Source organism: Sus scrofa, chromosome 15 (genome assembly GCF_054392235.1).
Source record: "Sus scrofa isolate SSC_HxYL_T2T_F1_AM1 chromosome 15, Sscrofa_HxYL_maternal_Yorkshire_Landrace_v2.0, whole genome shotgun sequence".
Classification (NCBI taxonomy): domain Eukaryota; kingdom Metazoa; phylum Chordata; class Mammalia; order Artiodactyla; family Suidae; genus Sus; species Sus scrofa.
Genome location: NC_139397.1, coordinates 41,319,885 through 41,343,787, shown reverse-complemented (window position 1 = coordinate 41,343,787; position 23,903 = coordinate 41,319,885). Strand labels below are relative to the sequence as shown.

The following is a 23,903-nucleotide window of genomic DNA, read 5'->3' as shown; positions in this document are numbered from 1 at the left end:
TTTAAGGGGTTTATAATAAATGTTATGGTATGTTCTATTAGTGTCTGTAAATTGTCTACACATTGCTGATATAAGTAAAATAACATTAGAATGCATGCGTATGCTCAGACACACATACATATACAGAGGTGTTTGTGTGTCTGGGTATCAGTGTGTGTCATGTAATATTTTAATTTTTATTGAAATATAGTTGATTTACAATATTGTCTTAGTTGCAGGTGTACAGCAAGGTGATTCAGTTATACATATATATACACATATGTATTTTGTCTTTTTTTTTTTTAGGGCCACACCCGTGGCATATGGAGGTTCCCAGGCTAGGGGTCCAATCGGAGCTGTTGCCGCTGGCCCACACCACAGCCACATAAATGCCAGATCTGAGCTGAATCTGCGACCCACACCACAGCTCACGGCAACGCTGGATCCTTAACCCACTGAGTGAGGCCAGAAATCAAACCCACAACCTCATGGTTCCTACTAGGATTCATTTCCGCTGCACCACGACGGGAACTCCCCATATATGTATATATATTCTTTTTTTATTCTCTTTCATAATGGGTTATTCTAAGACATTGAGTATAGTTCCCTGTGTTAAGTAAGTCTTTGTTGGTTATTTATTTTATATACAATAGTGTTAATCCCAGAATCTAATTTATCCCTCCCCCTTTCATCCCCTCTCTTAACCATAAGTTTGTTTTCTGTATCTGTTGAGTCTATTTTAAACAGCCGGATTTTAAAGCTTTATCAACATACCATTTGTGGCAGGGGATTAATGAGATAAAATGTAAGAATTAGGGGAGACCCAGGTGATGACGGGACATTGAACTATGGGGGAAACAGAGCCTCAGAAGGATATTTTAGTGATATGACCAGTCTTATGTTTTAGAGGAGTCCTTCTGAACCTGTGCTTCAAGGGCCAGCCCAATTGGCACCTCTGAAAATTTGTTAGAAATTAAAACATGCAGGTCCCATCCAAACCTCTGGAATCAGAAACTCTGGGAGGGGCTCAGTCGCTTTTTCTAACAACACTGCACGTGCCTCTGATGCACACTGGCATTTAAGAACCACTCTTTGGAGCTGTTACTCTGAAGGTTCCTCTGGAGCTTAGAGTTGTCTGTAGGTGGACGGAGTGGGTGGATGGACAGATGGTTGGAAACCCTGTTAGGCAATGTCAATCATTAGTGGGAGACATGCTTGGGTGTGGGGGGCGGACACGAGCAATTGAGAGCTTCAAATTTGATGTTTTTCCCCATCATTATCCTGAGCTGTCAGAAAGATCATTTCTTTCTGGAGTTTCTGTTGTGGTTCATTGGTAACAATTCCAAATACTATCCATGAAGACAAGGGTTCAATCCCTGGCCCCACTCAGTGGGCTAAGGATCTAGCGTTGCCGTGAGCTGTGGTGTAGCTCACAGATGTGGCTCGGATCTGGCATTGTTGTGGCTGTGGGATAGGCTGGGAGCCATAGTTCCAATTCACCCCCTAGCCTGGGAACTTCCATCATATACTGCAGAAGCAGCCCTTTAAAAAAAATAATCTTCTATTTTGTTCCCAATCTTGGTTTAACATATTGTGGATAAGATAAGCTGGTCATTAACAGAGAATGTGTCACTCTGAGTCAGAAGGCAAGATACCAGGTAGTTTTTTGTTTTGTTTTGTTTTGTTTTTGAGTTGCTGAAAACAGGAAGACTGTGAATATCAACCCCTCTCCTTTGTCAATTTCGTTCAAGTGATTGAAAAAAACAAAAAACACACACAAGATTGAATTTCGAATGGATAAGCAAGGAAGTCCTCCTGTACAGTACAGGGAACTATGTCCAATCTTTGGGGTTAGAAGATGGTGGAAGAAAGTATGAAAAAAAAGAATGTATGTATATATATGACTGGGTCACTTTGCTGAACAGCAGAAATCGAAGGAACATTACAAATAAACTATACTCTAATAAAAATTAAAAAAATAAATTATCTCAAGGCAAAGAAATATCTTCTTTGAGATTGAAGACAATAAAAAGCACACCATCATCAAGTTTCACTAGTTTCCCAGATACATGACTCTCATGGCCTGAGAGCTGGTACTCAAGTTCACCCTGTTGCCTGAAGTAACATTTCTTTTCAAACTAATGCCTGTGGTCTCCAGGGTCGGGAATCTGCATGGAGTCACAGCTAAGAGGCATTGGAGTGAATGTCAGCATCTAGGGAAAGAAATCCAGTGATGTCACTCAGCTTATGAAGCTAGAACAGATTTTTGCTAGAAATGCTGGAATTTTGTAGTGCCTTATAAAAAGTGCTTCCTAGGGAAAACAAAACAAACAAACAAAACACCTTGTAATGTTCCTCTGAAGCAACCTCTGCTTCAGAGAACCCAAGCCTCTTCCAGAGTGTGTAGCCTGCTTGCTCATCAGAAAATAAAAGAAGATAGACTTACTGTAACAGTGACCTTAGTTGTTGGCTGCCCTGGATCAGGAGTGTCATGTGTTGGGAGAAGGCTCTTAGACAATTGGAATTCTCCTGCCTTTGAAGATTCACCTTTAAGGCTGTGTGGACAGAAAGGAGCACTGGGACAGGAAACTATGTTGTAATCACCACTTTATCACTAATTAATTGTATAAACCCAGGAAGGGAAAACTCTTAACCTCAGTGACCCAGAAGCAACATTATCACCCTTGTTGGTAAATAAGATATCTGAACCTAAGGTCTGTTTTTTTAATATTGAAGTATATTGATTTGCAATGTTAATTTCTGTTGTACCTCCTTTCCCCTTTGATAAACACAAATTTCTTGTATGTGTCCATGAGTCCGTTTCTGCTTCATAAGGAGATTCATTTGTGCCATGTTTTAGATTTCACATGTAAGTGGTATCATATATTTGTCTTTCTCTGACTTAATTTCACTTAGTATGAGAATCTGTAAACCCATTCATATTGCTGCAAATGACATCATTTCATTCCTTTTTATGGCTGAGTAATATTCCATGTGTATATGTACCACAACTTCTTTATCCATTTATCTGTCATGGGCATCTAAGTTGCTTCCATGCCTTGGCTATTGTAAATAGTGCTGCTATGAACATTGGGGTGCATGTATCTTTTGAATTATAGTTTTCTCTGGATATATGCCCAGGAGTGGGATTGCTGGATCATGTGATAGTTCTATGTTTAGTGTTTTAAGGAACCTCCATAATGTTCTCCAAAGCGGCTGTACCGATTTATACTCCCACCAACAGTTTAGAGGCGTTCCCTTTTCTCCACACCCCCTCCAGCATTTATTATTTATAGACTTTTTTTAACAATAGAGAATCTAAGGTCTATTTTATAGCAATATTGTCTATTAATCAGAATCTAGGTGCTTGGTCTGAGATCTGCCATGGGGCCCTATGCACACATTTGAGCCCTGCTACACCAGGCAGAGGAATGACTGAATTCAGGTCCCCGAGTTCCAGGAACCCATTGTTAGAGCATGTCTGCTGCTCTGGAGTTGGGCCCCATCATTTCTACATCAGGAATAACTACATTATGAAAATCTAGGTTCCTCCTCAAAGTGTAGCTTTATGTGTTCATATCTGGCAAGAAAATATGGTAGCTTTCATTCCTCCATCTTAGACCTCCTCTAGGCATCAATCAGGTGACACAGTGACTTTCTGTGAAGCACCTAGTAGGGGATTCTCTGTGGTCAGATATGTGTAGCTGCCACTTTCTCCTCCCATCTGGAAGACAAACAGAAAAGGGCTCCCAGAATCTTCTGCTGAAACAACAGGGAGCAGGAAGGATGAAGACTCCTTACTTCTAAGTGGAATGTCACTGTATTCACATCACTCAGCCCAGGTGATTTTCCATGCTTGTGAGAAAGACTATAGCAATTCATTTTACTTCCAGTCTGGAGCAGAAGGGTTTCAGAAAAGAGAGAATTATTCTAGGATCTTAGTGAGATTCCATTTTTCCGAGAGTCTCTAACCCCAGAAGTCTTTTCTTACCAAGAGTGCTCAGTGATCCTTTTTCACATAGCCATCTTGCCAGCACCAAAACTATTAAAAACAGACTTTTAAAATATATGATTTATGTATTATCACATCATAAATACTAAAATACATTTAAATATATATATGTATATGTGTATATATATATATGTATATATATATGTATGTATATATTTTTTTGTTTGGTTTTTAGGGCCAAGCCAGCAGCATATGGAAGTTTCCAGGCTAGAGGTCGAATTCAAGCTACAGCCGCTGGCCTATGCCACAGCCACAGCAATGAGGGATTCAAACACCATAGCTCATGGCAATACTGGATCCCCAACCCACTGAACGAGGCCAGGGATCGAACATGCATTCTCATAGATACTAGTTGGATTCATTTCCACTGCACCACAACAGGAACTCCAATATATATATTTAATAAGAATTCTGCTATACAACAACAGGAATTCCAGTATATATTTCATAAGAATTCTTAGTTTTAAAAAATGTAGGAGTTCTCTGGTGGTACAGTGGGTTAAGGATCCTGCATTGTAACTGCTGTGGTTTGGGTCACTACTCTGGTGCAAGTTTGATCCCCAGCCTGAGAATTTTCATATGCAAAGAAAAAGAAAAAAAAAGGAGTTCCCGTCATGGTGTAGTGGAAACGAATCTGATTAGAAACCATGAGGTTGCAGGTTCGATCCTTGACTTTGCTCAATGGGTTAAGGATCCAGCGTTACTGTGGGCTGTGGTCGCAGATGTGGCTCAGATCTGGCATTGCTGTGGCTGTGGCATAGGCTGGTGGCTGTGGCATAGCTGGCAGCTGTAGTTCCGATTGGACCCCTGGCCTGGGAACCTCCATGTGCTGTGCGTGTGGCCCTAAAAAGCCAAAAAAAAAAAAAAAGAAAGAAAGAAAGAAAGAAAAAAACTATATTAAACTAAATCCTCTAAACATTTAAAAGTACATGTGTATACATATGTCTTAAAAAATAAGTTTTATTGAAGTTCCCTGGTGGCTCAATAGGTTAAGGATTGGGGATCATCACTGCAGTGGCTCTAGTCCCTGCTGTGGTGCGTGTTTGATCCCAGGCCTGGCAACTTCCACACGCTGTGGGTGTTGCCAAAAATAAGTTTTTTTGAAGTTTGAAAGAAAATATGAGTTAGTACTCTTATAACTAAAGATTGTGGGAGGTCTTTCCAAATATGACATAAACATCAGAAACCTGGAAATAAAACATATGTCAGATTTTGTCCATATGAAATTTTTACAAAACCACATGAACTGTCACAAAAACACACTGATATCATCAGCCCAATAACTAGAAGTATTTCAATGTTTAATTAATGAATGCAAAGCTCCCACAAATAATTTTTAAAAGGTAACTAATTCCATGGGAAAATAGATAAAGAACATGAATATATAAAAATATACTATTTGCTCTACGATATGTGTAATGATGTTTAGCGTCACTTGTGAAAGGAAGGAATGCAAATTCATGCCATGGTAGTCTTTTAAATTTAGACTGCAAAGAACAAAATGTTGTAATGTTGGCATGGATGGGAAGGAACCGAACTGTTTGATCCATAGTTAGTGGGGCTATAATGAATACAGTATCAAAGAAAGGGCAATATCTTCAGAATTGAAACAGATCTTCAACCCTACACTTTGTTTCTAGGAACTTATCCTACAGGTATAAGCGAATGTGTGCCTTGGGGTATATGACAGGAATAACAGGAGATTGCAGAGTCCCCAGAAGTTCATCAAAAGGGGGTGAATTAAAAGTACGGTAAGCCCTGTATGGAAACAGCTCTGCCAGGGCACTCAGGTGGCCTCACACTTTCCCCATGGGACATGAAGCCATAGCCACGCACACAGCTGACCCGAGTCTTGCAAGATGCCTTATAAATTCCAGAGACACAAAAGGATGGAGCCTGTTTAAGGTGCTCCAAGGCCCCCTCCCACCTGTATCTGTGCATCACATGACATGGCTTAGCTGAAGTCTAGAATCAGGCCAGAACAACTCACACTGGACATCTGGCCCTCACACTGATCACCTGTGTTGTGTGTGGGGCAGGGACCATGGCAGCAGCCCTGTTTAGCTCTTCTTCACGTTGTTGTCTGTGGGAGTCACACATCCCTGCATCTAACACTAGCTCCTTTATCTCTACCCCTGCCTCCGCCAGGCTTTGGCCTTCGGCTCACCTTGTTTTGTGTGGATGCTTGACAAGCCTGTATAGAAGTATTACGCTTCCATTAAAAATAATGAGGTTGCCCCGTATGTTCTGATGTGGAACGATCTCCAATATGAATTGTTCGATGAAAAAAAAATCACTGTGCAGTGTGGTGTAAATGGTATATGTGTTAAAAAAAATAGGAATATATAGACTTGTGAAAGGACACACACACAAATCTCTGGAAAGACACGGATAAGCAGATCAGAATAAAGTGGCATCAGTGAAGAAAATGACTTTATTCTTTGCTATATACTCTTTTGAAACTTTCTGAATTTCATAGCACATGCCATAAAGTATTTTTTTAAACATTTCTTTCTTTCTTTCTTTCTTTCTTTCTTTCTTTCTTTCTTTCTTTCTTTCTTTCTTTCTTTCTTTCTTTCTTTCTTTTTTGTCTTTTTGTCATTGCTTGGGCCGCTCTTGCAGCATATGGAGGTTCCCAGGCTAGGGGTCGAATCAGAGCTGTAGCCACCAGCCTACGCCAGAGCCACAGCAACTCGGGATCCGAGCCGTGTCTACAACCTCCACCACAGTTCACGGCAATGCCAGATCCTTAACCCACTGAGTAAGGCCAGGGATTGAACCCGCAACCTCATGGTTCCTAATTGGTTTCGTTAACCACTGCGCCACAACGGGAACTCCCACCAAAAAGTATTTTAAGAAGTAACTGAGGTAACAGAACAAATACATGACTTAAAAGATATTCCCTGTATGTACTTCTAAAATGGCTATCTTCATTTATTTGTATTCATAGTTTTTCTTCAGAAACACTTATCACTTTATGTTATTAAATTTACTTTTTTTAAAAAAAACTTAGGTTTAATTGATTTGTAATGTCATGTTAGTTCCAGGTATACAGCAGAGTGATTCAGTTATATACATATTCATTCCTTTTCAGATTCTTTTCCCATGTAGGTTATTACAGAATATTGAGGATAGTTCACTGTGCTCTATGGTACGTCCTTGTTGGTTATCCATTTTATATATAAAATATACTTATTTTTAATTGTCTATCTCTTCCTCCCCAACTCAACCATAGAACTTAAGCTCATCATGAGGGCTGAGATTCCCTTTTCTACTCTAATTTATTTCTCTAGATTTGTGTCTGGTAACTAATGCATACTCAATAAATACTTGCTAAGTAAATTTAAAAAGATTTATCTCTGTGAATTTTAAAGATATCTACTTACACCCTACTTGTCTTCCCATAAGGAGTCCCTAATGGGTCCCCATCCTCAGAGGCCACCCGCCGGGGCCTTGCATTACTGTGGGGCTGTTGAGTAGATCCCCTCTTAGAGCACAGACATGATGAAAGCGCTGACCAGACATACTATAGCTATTTATTTGGTGATTGTAATAATTATAGATCACCAGGGAAACTGTTTTGCAGATGATACCATGTGAGAGTATAATTGTTATCCGTGCTTCTTTAATTGAAGTACAGTTGATTTACAGTGTTGTGCCAGTTTCTACCATATAGCGAAGTGATCCAGTCCTGCATGTATACACATTCTTTTTCTCATATTATCTTCCATCATGTTCTATCACAAGTGATTGGATATCATTCCCTGTACTGTACAATAGGACCTCTTTCCTTATCCCTTCTAAATGAAATAGTTTGCGTCTACTAACCCTAAACTCCCAGTCCTACCCACTCCCTCTTAGCAACCGCTAGTCTGTTTTCTGTGTCTGTGAGTCTGTTTTGTTTTTGTAGATAGGTTTATTTTTGCCGTATTTTAGATTCCACATATAAGTGATGTCATATGGTATTTATCTTTCTATTTCTGACTTATTTAACTTAGTATGAGAATCTCTAGTGGTATCCATGAATCTCAGTTGAGAGACTAAAAGAGAAGGCCTACACGGAGGAAAATAAGTGGAAGAAAATAAAACAAGATAAAGGTAAATAAGTAGAGGCAAAGTGGAAGGAAGGGGGAAACAGGGAAGAAGACACAACCAAGCTCCTACTTGGCATGGCAGCTCGTGATGTTGTCGAGTCCCTCAGGCACCTGGTGAGGGAGATGGCTATGTCCTGTATCACAGATATAAAACCAAGACAGGAGTGACCAAAGACCCTCCCACCTGAGCCTCCATAGCCACCGAACAACAGGAAAGGATTTGTACCTAGGCCTGTGTCCCCATCACCAGAAATCGCCTGGTGACCGGGTTTTCTCCCTGAAGGAGGGTAATCCCTTAAGAAACAAGCTCAGGCTCTAGTCATTACCCCAGCCTCTGCATGGCTACAACACTTGCAACCACATTCCTCAGGGCCATTTTTTGTTCTAGCTTTAAATTTAAGATGTGACTTATGGATTTGCTAATGGTATGTTTCCCCAAGTCTTATAATAGTGAGATGTGTATATGGAAAGTCACCTAATTGTGTTGAACATAATGAAGGGAATGTTTCGATGCCAGTGGTATACCCTCAATATCATCATTTTTGTTAACATGCCCTAAAAGAATGCATGATACAATCCCTTATCATGTGATTTTAGCTACTCCTAGAAGTGTGGTGCTAGATTTGAATTCCCAAATAAGACCTTTGGAGGCTGGCTGAATTTAAATGATTGTCATCATCCATCAGACCTTATAAAGTTAGCCAGGCCCCACTTGAATACTTGTAGGGCCTGGGGAGGATTCTGAATGGAGGCCCCCACAGTGGAGTCCTGCATGTTTAAAGAGTTCCAAGTAGGCTAACAAACCATTGAATACCATCTATTCTACTACCTTCTTTGACAAATGAATAACATCCCACATGTCCAAGCCCTGTCCACTGTGGAAACAGCTGGCCCCTGGCCACTGCTGGGACCTGTGGGTCCTTGGTCCACCCTCACGAGGACAGACGGGGAGGACAGTTCAGGCCCTGGAAGATGTTTCAGGGCTGTTTAGGGGGAAACTGGGGAGCTGTGTAGGAAGATTATGATTTAGGAGGGTGATGGTCACTTCCTATGGTCATTTTCCCTTGGCTTCCATGTGTGGGGACACACCCCTAATACGGCAGGGTGTGACCAGAGGACAGCCAGAGTGGGGCCCTCTTGTCATGGGAATAGGGGATACTGAAGCTAGCATTTCCTATGAGTTCTTGCTCAAATGCTGGAACGTACAGGATTTAACCCCTTATTCAAATAACCTAAGGTTACAATTTTGTGAATTCATTCAGACAAAAATAAATGAGTGTGGGAGCTCCCACTGTGTCGCAACGGAATCAGTGGCATCTTGGGAGTGCCAGGACGCAGGTTGGATCCCAGGCCAGGCACAGTGGGTTAAGGATCCAGTGTCGTAGAAGCTGTGGCTTAGGTCATAATTGCAGCTTGGATCTGATCCCTGGCCCTGGAACTCCATGTGATACAGGGTGGCCAAAAAGAAATAAATGAACGTGTGTTGAACCAACTGGACTGTGTCAGGCTCTGGTGTCTGTGAATCTGTGAAAAGACACCCCTTTAGAGAAAGGAGACACAGACTAGCAGTGGACCACATTTGGGCCAGGAGCACTCACAGTAGCAATTTGAAAGCTGGTCTGATAAAGCCCCTGGTGGGGAATCTGCTAGTTGATTGAAAGCCTAGGGTCACTCTGGCAGAGGAAATAAGAGGGCTGATTTATGCTATTGAGAAAACACCAAGGGTTTCTGCTGCTGTAATTGTACATCACCTCTTCCTTCCTTCCCCTTCAAGGGGCCAGCAGAGAGGGGCACACTGTGTCAAGAAGGCTGGGATCTTCAGCTTTACAAATGGGAAATTTTCAGACATTCCAAGATAGGTTCTTGCCCCTGGCTGGGTGGTGATTCACTGAGAGGGTTACTGGATGGAAGCAGAAATGGAAGTAGCTGGAGGGGAGGCAGTGTGTGCAATGATTAAGAAGTGAGGCTCTGGGGGAGTTCCCCCGTGGCCTGGTGGTTAAGGATTTGGGGGTGTCACTGTCGTGGCACAGGTTTGATCCCTGGCCTGCGAACATTTGCATGCCATGGGCACAGCCAAAAAAAAAAAAAAAAAAAAAAAAGACGCAAAAGAAGATGGGGACCTGGATTGAAGGACTCAGGGGATGGGACTGGGACAGCAGTTTTACCTCTTTGATGTAAGGCCTCAGTCAACCTGCCAGACCTCTGTAGCCCTCGTTTTCTTCAGCTTTCAATTGGAACAAATTGTAACATCTAACTTCAAAGTTATAGCAAAGAGACAGAAAGTAAGCTGTCAGCATAGGGCCCAGTGTATAAAACTAATCAGTCCACGCTGTGGTCGTTATTTCTAGAAGAAAACCTTACCTAAGAGAGAGTGCTGAGGCCAAATTCAACTGATGTGTAAGTGGCAATATCTGGACTTGGGTCAGGGGCCAAAGCCGGGGCACAGCTGGGCAGCTGTGGACCTTGCAGACAGGCGGGGAACTTGGGCATGGCACAAACATGGTGTTTTATGTCAACAAGGCGGGCCATCCTATTCAACACAGGACTGTGCTGTGTCCCCTTGGATAGCACTTGCTCTTTTCCCTACAGAAATGGAAGTGGACAGTTATCCAAAAGTAAGGGGACACTGGGAATTTGTGAAAGAATAGGTGAGAGAAGCAATAAAGGAGAGGTAACAATCACCTCCCCTCAGTATATGACCCCAACGAGGTACACATACTGAGGGACAAAAACAGTAAGACACTGTAGGAGTTCCCCTTGTGGCCCAGTGGATTAAGAAGCGACATAGAATGTCTGTGAGGATGCAGGTTTGATCCCTGGCCTCACTCAGTAGGTTAAGGATCCAGCATTACCACAAGCTACAGCACATAGGTCATAGATGTGGCTCAGATCCTATGTTGCTATGGCTGTGGTGCAGGCCTCAGCTGCAGTTCCAATTCAACTCCTGGTCTCGGAACCTCAAATGCTGAGGGTGCAACCCTAAAAGGAAAGAAAAGGAAAAAAAAAAAAGAAGATGAAGACACAATATGCATGAACTCTCTAAAAGTTAAAGAGATCAGACGTTCCAAAGAAGTTAGAAGCAGAGTTCCTAGTGAAATCAAACCATAGAGCAGAAGCCACAAGATAATGACACCAGGAATGATTTGGACTAACCTCATCTCATTTGGCCCACATAGTAGTTTTCTTTTTTAAAAAACTATTTGGGGAGTTCCCGTTGTGGCTCAGTGGTTAATGAATGCAACTAGGAACCATGAGATTTCGGGTTTGATCCCTGGCCTTGCTCAGTGGGTTAAGGATCTGGCATTGCTGTGAGCTGTGGTGTAGGTCGCAGACGTGGCTTGGATCCTGCGTTGCTGTGGCTCTGGTGTAGGCTGACGGCTACAGCTCCGATTCGACCCCTATCCAGAGAACCTCCATATGCTGTGGGAGCAGCCCAAGAAATGGCAAAAAACAAACAAAAAAAAAACCCAAAAAAAACCTATTTGAATTCAGGCCAAATTTAAATTCAAGAGACACCACAAGAAAATGGGGATCTCTGGTCTCATTTGAAACTTATCCACCTTGGACAGTTCCTCTGGAAGGGCCATAAACTCCACAAAAACAATTCAACAAACACGAAGCTGGCACAAATTTTACAGCGTGAAAGAAAAGACAGCTGCTTGGATCCTTTTTCATATCCATTCCATTACAAAATAGACTATCAGAGCAAATGTGAGACAAATATTCACTAATGAGAAACTTCAAATATATCATACATTCAAGCCTGACAGAAAAAGGAATCTTTCGAGCAAGAAGACTCAAATTCAGACAGGGCCAGAGAAAAAAACCAATAAGGAAGGATGAACTCATTGCCAGGGAAGTAACATCAAAGATTGAAAAAGAGACAAGCAAATGCCAGACAAGAGAAGAGGAGTGAGATCAAAGGAAAGGAGTGTGGCAGCTTCTGGGGCTTCATACATTTAACATCAAAGCAGGCTTTCTCCTGGGATTCATCCAGGCCGAGCCCACCTGTGACACCAAAACCCCATCAGGTTTCCACAGGGACCATGTTGTGCAGTATCTCTGGGTGAAACTTTATAGGCTCACACCTGGTTTTGTTGACCACTAAGATCAATGAACGCCTTAACGTTCAATTTTCTAAGAATGAGCTAATAATAAGTAAAGTAAGAAAAGAAAGCAGCTCAGGTGACAAAAAGCAGGACACCAAGGTAAAGCAGTTTTAGAAGTAAATAGCTAGTGTTTTCTTTTTGATCTGATTCAACAAATATTTGTTGATTCTATTATGTTTGAGTCATACTTCTTGCATTAAATATTTTAAAAATGAACAAGATGTAGTCTGTGTCCTTGAGGAACTTCTTTTAGATAGATGTTCCAAAACACTCAACAGATATTTATTCAGTGTCTGTGATGTATCAGGCATCATTTCAAGTGCTTGGAATATGTCAATGAAAAGAACAAAAACACCTACACTGTGAGGCTTGATTTTAGCAGCAGAGATGAGCTATAAGCAATACACATAACAAATAAATTACCTGATAAGAAAGAGGATGACAAAGGCTATGGAAAGAAGAATAAAAAGAGACCTAGGTAATGGGATTAGGAGTTCAAAGGCTGCAAATTTAGATATGTTGATCAGAGTGGGGATTAATGAGATGATGTCATTTAAACATTATTTGGAGAGATCTGGCATCTGCTCCCCTTAAGCACTAAAACTATTCTGTATTTATGAGCCCATGATCTAATGGAAGCTGGATTTCCAGCTCTGTGATGCTTATAACAAAGGCTTTGGGCTACTTCGTGGGCTACTGAAATGTAACCTCTGTTCAATACCATCACTATCTGCTCTGTCATGAAATGAGCCAGAGTCTAAATGGAAAGGCAAAAATCATCTCACCATCACCCCAATACCACCAAGTCAGTGACTGAAGAGGCTTGTAGAATACAGCCAGGGTTGCCTTAAAAATGAAGATTAATTCAAGGAGACCCATTAAAGTTTAAAGGAAGTACGTGGGCAATTATAAACACGTGAGAGGCAATAAATAGAATGGCTTATATAGCACAGCCACTGAAGTCACTGAGAAAAGCTCCATAATTCTAGGATAGACATTTAGGAAATAAAATAAACAAACACAAACAATAACTTTCGGATGCAGACTGAATAAGAATGCAGAAGAACATGAGCCTGAGATATGCCTTCAGCCTGAAGAATGACAGAATTGGAGTGACACAGAATTTTACACCCAACTATTCAATTATTTGTTTTCCTAAATTTGAAAAAAAAATGATTGAAAATCGACACTGATCATATACTTAGCAAATTCTTTCCCCCTCCCCTTCTCAAATGAACATGAAGCTAGAAAGGATTGATGGATCCTTTCAAAGGAGGACACCTCATATTTTGTTCCAGCGTTCTGAAAATCTGAAAGCCAGAAGGAAACTTTTAAGGGCCTTGGGGAAAATTTGTCTGTTTATTAATTCACAAAAGAGAAGTTTTTTTGTTTAATTGCTGTTGATATAAAATATTAACAAAATATTGCAGCCTTCAGAGTACAAAATATTAGAAAAGTTAGTATCTATATAGTTATTATTCAGACCTTGTTGAAAATAAAGCCACAAAATAACCATTTTGGAAGAACTTATTAACTGAGAAACTGTTGCTTGTAACAACAATCACACACACAGAAAAGGCTACATGCTAGAAGTCCTTCAGTATGCTTCAGGGTAAGATTTGTTTTTTTGAAGTATAGTTGATTTACAATCCGTTAGTTCAGGTGTACAGCAAAATGATTCATACACACATATGAATATTTAAACATGTATATTCTTTTTCAGATTCTTTTTTTATTATAGGTTGTTACAAGATATTGAATGTGGAGTTCCCGTTGTGGCTCAGGGGTAACAAATCTCACTAGTATCCATGAGGATGCCAGTTTGATCCCTGGCCTTGCTCAGTGGATTAAGGATCTGACATTGCCATGAGCTATGGTGTAGGTTGCAGACGTGGCTCAGATTCTGAGTCACTGTGGCTGTGGTGTAGGCTGGCAACTGCAACTACCATTAGACCCCTAGCCCAGGATGCGGTCCTAACTGCCCCCTGCAAAAAAAAAAAAAAGACACTGAATATAGTTCCTCCTACTATACAGTAGGTCCTTGGTAGGAGTTCTCATATTAATTCAGTCAAGCTATGTTGTTTACATGCAATCAGTGTTATCATCATCCCTATTTTACGTATGAAGGAAATGAACCACACAACAGTTAGTTACTTTGTCCCACTAGTCAGATCTGGGTTTAAATCCAGCCAGAGAAACTCCTGAGAGGGTGATTTTAACCATTTCTCCATGAAAAGCTGAAGATGGATGCTGATAAACTTACAAATTTATGCAATTTTGTAACAACACAAAACAGAAGTTCATTAAAAAGTTTCAAAGTGGAAAAATAAGTGGACAGATTAATTAATAATAATGGTTTAAGTGATGAAAATGCAAAATAAGTTGTGGTTGGCAAAAAAGAAACAAATCTGGGCTTCCTTGGCAATACTCTAAAATTGTAGTTTGAAAAGCTAGATCATTGTAGGGATGCTCTTCCAAGTCCATTAACAAAAGAGACTAAGCATGATACAGTCTACATAGCAAAAAGCATAAGAGACAATAATCAAAAATTAAGAAACACAATAGAATAAAGGAATATTCATCATCTTTATGATTATAGCAATAAAGTTAAAATTTTGCTAAATTCCGTCAGGTGGTAAGTAGTCTCATATTGCTTAATAAACAAACACCAGGCATATGTGGTTTGCAGTTAGTACACTTACAGCAGGAAACACCAGAATTATAATTTCAAAGTTGGAATTGGGGACAAAGAAACACCAGTTACATTTATGCAGAATGAGAGAGGGAAATGAAAATATCATTAAAAATTAAGATAAAAAGAGGCATTGTAAAATAATAATGGCTGTGATCTCTAATTTAAAAAACCTATACTGAACAGATGTATATATCAAGTAAAATGTCAAACAAATATAAAAAACACAACTACTCATTCCTAATATCAGACACTGGCTAACACTGTCCTGACATGAGCCGTGTGTGTTCCAGGACTCAGAAGTTGGGGATCCAGGCTGATGGAAGTGGTCATTGGTTTTCCAGGTAGATGAGTAAACTGATAGGCAGTGTTCAAGGAGAAGAGCCAGGGTTGGGAACTTGGGTGAGAAGTCATTCAGATACCAGCTGAATCGAATGGGAGAACAGCTTGAAAATGATCAATATTCAGTTTATTACAAATAATAGCTGTAATAACCATCCCAGGTCCTATAACAGGAGGGATGCTAGTCGGTTGGCTTGATGGACAGAAACAGTTCTGAGCAAGATCTTGCTGTTGATTCTCACAGTGTTGATAAATCAGATAAATTAGGAATGCAAATGGGATCTGAGGGATATATTATTAATGTAAAATTAATAGGTATACACTAACTATAGCCTTACAGGTGCTTATGAAGTACTAGAACCATCAATACTATATACGTAAGAAAGAAAATCATCAATATGTGAAGTAAGTTTTATGTCCTAAATTATCTGTTAGTGAACTAAACCTATAATTTGATAGAGTAATTGTGAACCTCAAATTCTCAACAACTTGAAAACTTTAAAATATAAAACAGGGTAAAAATGTACACTCACACGCAAATGTGCAGAAATGCAATTTTGCTTCTTATACCCACCTGAATTCAATATGTTCATCAGCCCTGCTTCCCCTGATGGCAGAAAAATCTGACCTTGATGATGAATGATAACTAGTTAATGCCTTTAGAACTTACTATGTTATTGTGTAAATATTGGGTTACATTGGGGTTTTTTCTTGCCCTTCTTTCCTTTTCCCTGGGCCCTTTTTGGGCTGGGGGGGCTTGTGTATAGCCATGCACTGAATAAAGTGTTAGCCTCTGAAGCTGCTGTCCATGGTACCTGCAGTGTCTCAGGCTATAAGGTAAAGCCACCTGGACACTGGGACCTGCAAGTCCAGCTACAAGCCCTTTGCACAATTACTCAGCACCTCTGTCCCTCCAGGTCTCCATCCTGCTCTTATGGTCCCAGGGGACCTCAGCTCACTCTGCTCCAGTGATCAGGCTGTTGAGGAGCAGCCTTCAGAAACTTTTGTGTTGTTACTTCCCACTGCCCTGACCTGCCTCCCTCCCACCTACGTTTTGCTCTGGAGCCATGCTGAACTCAAAGCATCTTTAATAGGCTTCCAGTCATCACTATTGTAGTAAACAGGGGAGAAATAACTCCCTGTGCTTTCCAAGATCTATCTTGTGACCTCCACCCACACCTCATCAGGTTTCAATCTCCCAGACAGAACCAAAGAGCAGGCCCCACTGCATATAACTCTAATTGTATCTCCACCAATTTTCTCCTAACATCCTCCACCCAGACTAGAGTGAGTATTGCTCTTTAATGTAATGAGAAATACCAAATTTGCAATATATACTATCCTTCACACTATTTGGCTTAAAAAACTGTACCTTAAATCCTTTACTATTATTAAATTTGGGTGGATTTGGTCACACCAACGGCATGTGGATGTTTCCCGGGTCTGGGGTTAAACTCCCACCACAGCAGTGACTGGAGCCACAGCAGTGACAACACCATGTCCTTAACCCTCTGGGCCGCCAGGAAATTCTCCTTAAATCCTTTAAACACTTTGTTGTTGTTGTTTGAAAAGTTTTTCTTTCCTTTCTCTCCTTTTCAGATATTGTCTTATGACTGTTATTTTCCTAAATCACAGCTGAGTGAAGTAGACATTTTTTTCACTAGTTGAGGGAGATGACCAAAAAAAAATTGAAAGAATAAGTTTTTCATTATATATTTAAAATTATAAAAAATAAGAACTTGTATCTACACAAAAACTTGTACATGAATGGTTACAGAAGTTTTGCTTTATTTATAATTGTCAAACCTGGAAGCAACCAGGGTGTCCTTTAGTATGTGACTAGATAAATAAACTGTGGGTCATCTAGGCAATGGGATAATACTCAGTGCTAAAAAGAAATGAGTATAAGCCATAAAAAGACATGGTGAAACTTTAAATTCATATTACTAAGTGAAAGAAGCCAACCTGACATAGTTACATACAACATGACTCCAAGATATGATATTCTAGAAAAGGAAAAACTGTTGAAATAGAGATAAATTAGGAGTTTGGGATTAACATATACACATTACTATGTATATAATAGATAACCAGCAAGATCCTTCTGTATAGCACAAGGAACTCTACTCAATAACTTTTAATAACCTATAAAGGAAAAGAATCTGGAAAAGAATATATGTATGATTCATGTGTATATATATATGTCTGTATATATATATATATGTATACTTGAAATTAATGCAACATTGTAAATTAATTGTATCTCAATTTTTAAAAATGTCAATGGTCAGGGATTGGAGTCAGGGCCTGGGGGGAAGGATGGATTGGCAGAGCACACAGGATTTTTAATGCAGTGAAACTATTCTATATTATACTGTAGTGGTGGCTGTATATTTTTATATATTTATCCAAACTCACACAGTGTGAACCACCAAAAGAAGACCATAATGTAAACCTGGACTTTGGGTGATTGTGATGTGCCACTGTAGGTTCACCGATTGTGACAAATAAACCACTGTGATGGAAGATGTTGGTACTGGGGAAGGGGACTATGCATCTGTGAGGGCAAATGGCATATGGGAAACCTCTGTGCTCTCCTCTCAACTTTGCTGTGAAACTAAAATTGCTCTAAAAAAGTGTTTAACAAAATAAACAAAAGAAAAAAGTGCACCTATATTTTTTACCTTATAAATTTGATTTATACAATTTACAAAAGAAATCTTTTAAATGCAAATAACTCAAATTGAAAATATTTGAATACTGCAATAAATCAGTGAAGATGTTATCAAAGCAGTATTTTTACAAAGTGTTTGTGAAATTAACAAATTTGTTTTAAATTTTCCAGAATATTCCTCAATCCTGATGAAACATTTTTAAATGGAGTTGAAGATAAAACTCCCAGAGTTTTTCTTAGAGACAAATTTAGACTTGATCTAAATACTTGGCAAAAGAAGAAAACTAGAGCTCAAACTCATTTACTATTTAAAATATGATCACATGTCTTTTAAGGCAAATATAACAAGTGTAGTTCAATCAAAGAGAATCTATTAATTTATGATCTATTAATATAAGTCAACACATCAATAGATTAAATGTAAAATACCCTGTGTTCTGTCACATAAATTTTTGAAAAACCAATGGATAAAACTGAGCATTATTCTCTCATTTCAAATGAACAAATAAATAAATAAGCAAGTGAGTGATTTATGCATAAAATGGGAGTAAACAAATATGTATTTAATGTGATGTGGAGTCAGAATCCTTATATACACTGAGAAATATATAAAAAGGACTGTTCTTTTTTGTTTGTTTTGGTTTTATTTCAAAGTTATATACTGTGATTATTATTTCTTGTTTAAAAAGTTTTGTCTGTATTTTAGAAAGTTTTGATCAGGATGGTGAAACAAAAATTGCATAAAAATAGAGTTAAGTGTTTTAAATATTATTTAAATGGTTATTTCTTTTAAAATTTCAATGACATTATCTGAACATATTATTTAATATACAAGTATCTGTATAGAGAAAACAATAGGATGGGTATATAGTTTACTTGATAAGATGTTTAATTTATGAAAACAGCTCATTTACATAGGAATTTATTGAGACATAAGTGTCATGTAACATTATACTGGTTTCAGATGTGTAGCACGATTTGACATTTGCATATGCTGTAAAAATGACCATCACAGTAAGTCTAGTTAATATCCGTCACCACACATAATTACAAATTTGTTTCCTTACAGTGAGAGCTTCAAAGATCTACTCTCTTGGTGTCTGTCCAATATGCCATACAGCGTTATTAGCTATAGTCACCATGGTGATCACTGCATCAGTTGACTTACCATTTTATAACTAGAAGTTTGTCCCTTTGACCCTTTCTCCATGTAGATGTGTCAATGGACAAAATAAATTCTCAAAATTCAAATAATTTTAAATAAAATCATTCTGAAGTAAAACTTAAAGATATCAAACCTTGGAATAAAACAATGGTAAATAAAAGTTGGCGGCAGGGTTAATAATTCTTATCATATAGTACAACGTATAAGGAAACAGTTTTTTACAATAGTGTGTAAAATGAGGGGGGGATAGACATCTGGACATAGACATCTGGAAGTAGCCTTTGCTTTATCTGTAACTATTCATATGAAGAGGACACACTATAACTAAGAGAACAGACCCTCCTGGAACACACCCAAGCATTATATTAAGTACACGCTGATGGTAACACTGCAAAGCAGTGAAGAGAAACTGAGTTACCCATTAAATGATGTTGGGATAAATATAGCTATAGAAACTATCTGCTTCTTGTTTATGATAGGAAGACTATTCATAACAAATCATGTTTGTTTTTAAATGAATACTTCTTTTACAAAAGAAATATGTAGTCATTTTTACCTGAAAGAAAAGGGGTAAAGAAAACTAGTATCCTACAGCCTTTCCAGAAATGGAAGTTCACTTGACAGTTCAGTGTATTTCCTCAAGTCTAAACTGTAAGCACATTTTTTATTGTTGACATCCTACTTTACATCCAATTATAACTCCTACATTTTCAATCAATATCCCACTCATTCCTCACCTTATAACAAATATTTATTAAGCACCATTATTGACAACTAAGTCAGATTCTATTATATCTCTTCTCGGTTGTTTCCTTAAACAAATGTGTAGGATATTTGAATTGTTTCTTACTTTCCATCTTTGTAAAAATAATTTCTGAACAATTGCTCATAAGACATTTTTGGTATAATACAGCATAAACTAGGTCTGAATAAAAGTATATTTTGTGTCTCTTGGCTTTCGTTTGACCTTAGTCTCTCAGATGTTTGTCTAAGAGATAAATATAAAGACGTTGATTGCTTTCCTTTTTTCCTCCTCTGTAAATTATTGTTTTATTTAGTATTAAAAGGGTTCAAACAGTAAGTAAAATAGTTTTGTAAAATAAGCTCTTAAAAAGCAAGCAATTACAGTTATTTTTATGTGGGCTAATCAAGTATCCTTTCAAATGTGTAATCAAGTGGCATCTATTGATTTTGTGAGCCACTGGGCTCATGCATACAATTGAATCTAATGAAATTCACTTGCTCACTTTCCTTTTCCTGTTCCTTCAGAGCTTATAACTAAAGGTTGATTTTGTTTTTTCTCATAAAGCTTAGTTTTGGAGGAATTCCAGTCCCAGGCAAACCTGGAACCTTCCTAAAGAAAAACTTCCACGGATGTATGGAAAACCTTTACTACAATGGAGTAAACATAATTGACCTGGCTAAAAGGCGGAAGCATCAGATCTACACTGTGGTAAGTCAACATCCCTTCCAACTTGATGGGTTCTGCCACGTTAGGGTAAGTCTTGCTTCCCCATCCTACCCCTAGCCCCTCCTTGTAATATGTTTACAGTACACTCTTGGAGGACCTGTCAGACTCCCAGGTGAAACTGGAGAGGGAGCGGCAAGGCAGGGACCCAGTCGTGTGAACTGTATTGTTGGAAGAAAAAAAATGCATCAGAGGCATCTCCACACTCCTGGCTGTGCGTTTGTGCCAGCTGTGGGTGAGGTTTGCAATCTGCGCTGGGCTCCTGTGCATCTCTTTGTTATTCCTGGGGAAACCAACAATAGAACCACAGATTCTGTTAAACTCTATAGCTCGGGATTACATATTTGTCTACTTGTTGTTATTTTAAAAATAGGGTTTTTTGAAGAAGAGAGGTTAAAATGTTGGTGTTTTTGAGATTCCTTTTCTATCATTGGTCATGCTGGCAAGTGAAATCATTTTTTAATTAATCAATATTTGTCTTCCCCCAATAGACCACGAGTCGAGTCCCATGAGGGTCAGGGTTGTCTTTCTTTCTTACTACTTAGCCTTCGTAATACTGAGCTGGGTGCTTTGCATATAGTGAGTGACCAGTAATGGTGTGGGTGTTTCCAGCTGTAATTGCAGATTTATCTATTTCTCTTTTTAGTTCTATCAGGTTTTGCCGCATGTATATTACAACTTCGTTGTTTGGTACAAACAGTTAGGGTTGCTAAAGATTGCTCTATGTCTTCCTGGTATATGGACTCTTTATTATTGTATCATGTTCTTCTCTCTCTATGATACTTTTCTTTGCCTTAAAGTCTAATTAATATGATATTAATATAACCTCCCTTAGATTTATAAAATAGGAAATGGTCTTAATTACCATTTAATTAGCTCTTTCCCCAAGTATGTGTGTATGTGTGTGTGTGTATCTTTATATATAAAGATAGAAATAATTTTACTTTTAACCTTCCTATATCATATTTGAAGTGAGTTTACTGTAGACAGTAAATAGTACAGTCATGTTTTTTAATCCACTCTGTCAATATGTTTTTTATGTGGTATATTTAAACCCCATACATGTAATGTTAAGGCAATTAGATCTCAAATGTGTATTTATTTAATTATTGTTTTGTCTGATGTCTCTGTTTTTTTATTTCTCTCTTTATCTTCCAGTATGTTTCTGGAATGATTTTCAGAATTCCGTTTTGGTTTATCTCGTATTTGAATATCTTTCTATATATAGCTTTTGTTAGTGATTTGTTTAGTATTATATACGCATAGCTTATTACAATTTACTGATATTTATCAGTTTTAATGAAGTGTAAAATCTTACATACATTTACATTCGTTTACATTCCAGTTTATTATATAACAGTCTTAATTACTATTTCCTTGTCATGTATTGGGAATTATATTGGTGTTAGTTTTCAACTGCTGAAGTTGATGATATATCAGGGCTCAAATGTGTGATAGCTTCAAATGTCAAACATAATTTAGAAAACTCAAGAGGAAAAGTAAACTGTATTGTATTTACTCATGTTTTTGCTTATTATTGTTCTTTCTTCCTCTCTTATTTTCCTAGATTCCTTCTTTTGTGAATTATTTTCTATTTAGAGAACTTCTTTTATCCATCATTTTATTTTATTTATTTTTTTTCTCAAATATTTTCTTATTTTTTATTTTTTATTTTTATTTTTTATTTTTTTTTTTTATTTTCCCACTGTACAGCAAGGGGGTCAGGTTATCCTTACATGTATACATTGCAATTACAGTTTTTTCCCCACTCTTTCTTCTGTTGCAACATGAGTATCTAGACATAGTTCTCAATGCTATTCAGCAGGATCTCCTTGTAAATCTATTCTAGGTTGTGTCTGATAAGCCCAAGCTCCCAATCCCTCCCACTCCCTCCCCCTCCCATCAGGCAACCACAAGTCTCTTCTCCAAGTCCATGATTTTCTTTTCTGAGGAGATATTCATTTGTGCTGGATATTAGATTCCAGTTATAAGTGATATCATATGGTATTTGCCTTTGTCTTTCTGGCTCATTTCACTCAGGATGAGATTCTCTAGTTCCATCCATGTTGCTACAAATGGCATTATGTCATCCTTTTTTATGGCTGAGTAGTATTCCATTGTGTATATATACCATGTCTTCCGAATCCAATCCTCTGTCGATGGACATTGAGGTTGTTTCCATGTCCTGGCTATTGTGAATAGTGCTGCAATGAACATGCGGGTGCATGTGTCTCTTTTAAGTAGAGCTTTGTCCGGATAGATGCCCAAGAGTGGGATTGCAGGGTCATATGGAAGTTCTATGTATAGATTTCTAAGGTATCTCCAAACAAAATCTTAGCCAACCGAATCCAACAACATACCAAAAAAATTATACACCATGACCAGGTTGGGTTCATCCCAGCTTCACAAGGATGGTTCAACATACGCAAATCAATCAGCATCATATACCACATTAACAAAAAAAAAGTCAAAAATCATATGATCATCTCAATAGACGCAGAAAAAGCATTTGACAAAGTTCAACATCCATTCATGATCAAGACCCTCACCAAAGTGGGTATAGAGGGAACATTCCTGAATATAATCAAAGCCATTTATGATAAACCCACAGCAAATATAATACTCAATGGGGAAAAGCTGAAAGCTTTCTCACTCAAATCTGGAACAAGACAGGGATGCCCACTCTCACCACTGCTCTTCAACATAGTTTTGGAAGTCCTAGCCACAGCAATTAGACAAACCAAAGAAATCAAAGGCATCCATATAGGAAGAGAAGAGATCAAACTGTCACTGTATGCAGATGACATGATACTATACCTAGAAAACCCTAAAGACTCAACCCCAAAACTCCTTGAACTGATTAATAAATTCGGCAAAGTGGCAGGATATAAGATTAACATTCAGAAGTCAGTTGCATTTCTGTATACCAGCAATGCAGTTGCATTTCTGTATACCAGCAATGAAACATTAGAAAAGGAATACAAAAATACGATACCTTTTAAAACTGTACCTCACAAAATCAAATACCTCGGAATACACCTGACCAAGGAGGTAAAGGACCTATATGCCGAGAACTGTAAAACTTTAATCAAAGAAAACAAAGAAGATGTAAAGAAATGGAAAGATATTCCATGTTCCTGGATTGGGAAAATCAATATTGTAAAAATGGCCATACTACCCAAAGCAATCTACAGATTCAATGCAATCCCTATCAAATTACCCAGGACTTTTTTCACAGAACTAGAACAAACAATCCAAACATTTATACGGAACCACAAAAGACCCAGAATCGCCAAAGCAATCCTGAGAAACGAAAACCAAGCAGGAGGCATAACTCTCCCAGACTTCAAGAAATACTACAAAGCCAC

The 23,903-nt window shown here is 38.5% G+C and overlaps 1 protein-coding gene across 4 annotated transcripts in view; it reads left to right on the top strand.

Annotated features, from left to right (window-relative positions):
- CNTNAP5 (contactin associated protein family member 5) overlaps positions 1 to 23,903 on the top strand; it is an 865,075-nt gene that overhangs the window by 434,778 nt on the left and 406,394 nt on the right. For all 4 annotated transcript variants that reach the window (XR_014829313.1, XR_014829314.1, XM_021075830.2 and 1 more), the window contains one exon: positions 20,377 to 20,520. Coding sequence is in view for 2 of the 4 variants with exons in the window: in XM_021075830.2 (XP_020931489.2) it covers positions 20,377 to 20,520 (144 nt within the window). In the remaining 2 variants the exon portion in view is untranslated. The remainder of the gene's footprint in view (positions 1 to 20,376; positions 20,521 to 23,903) is intronic.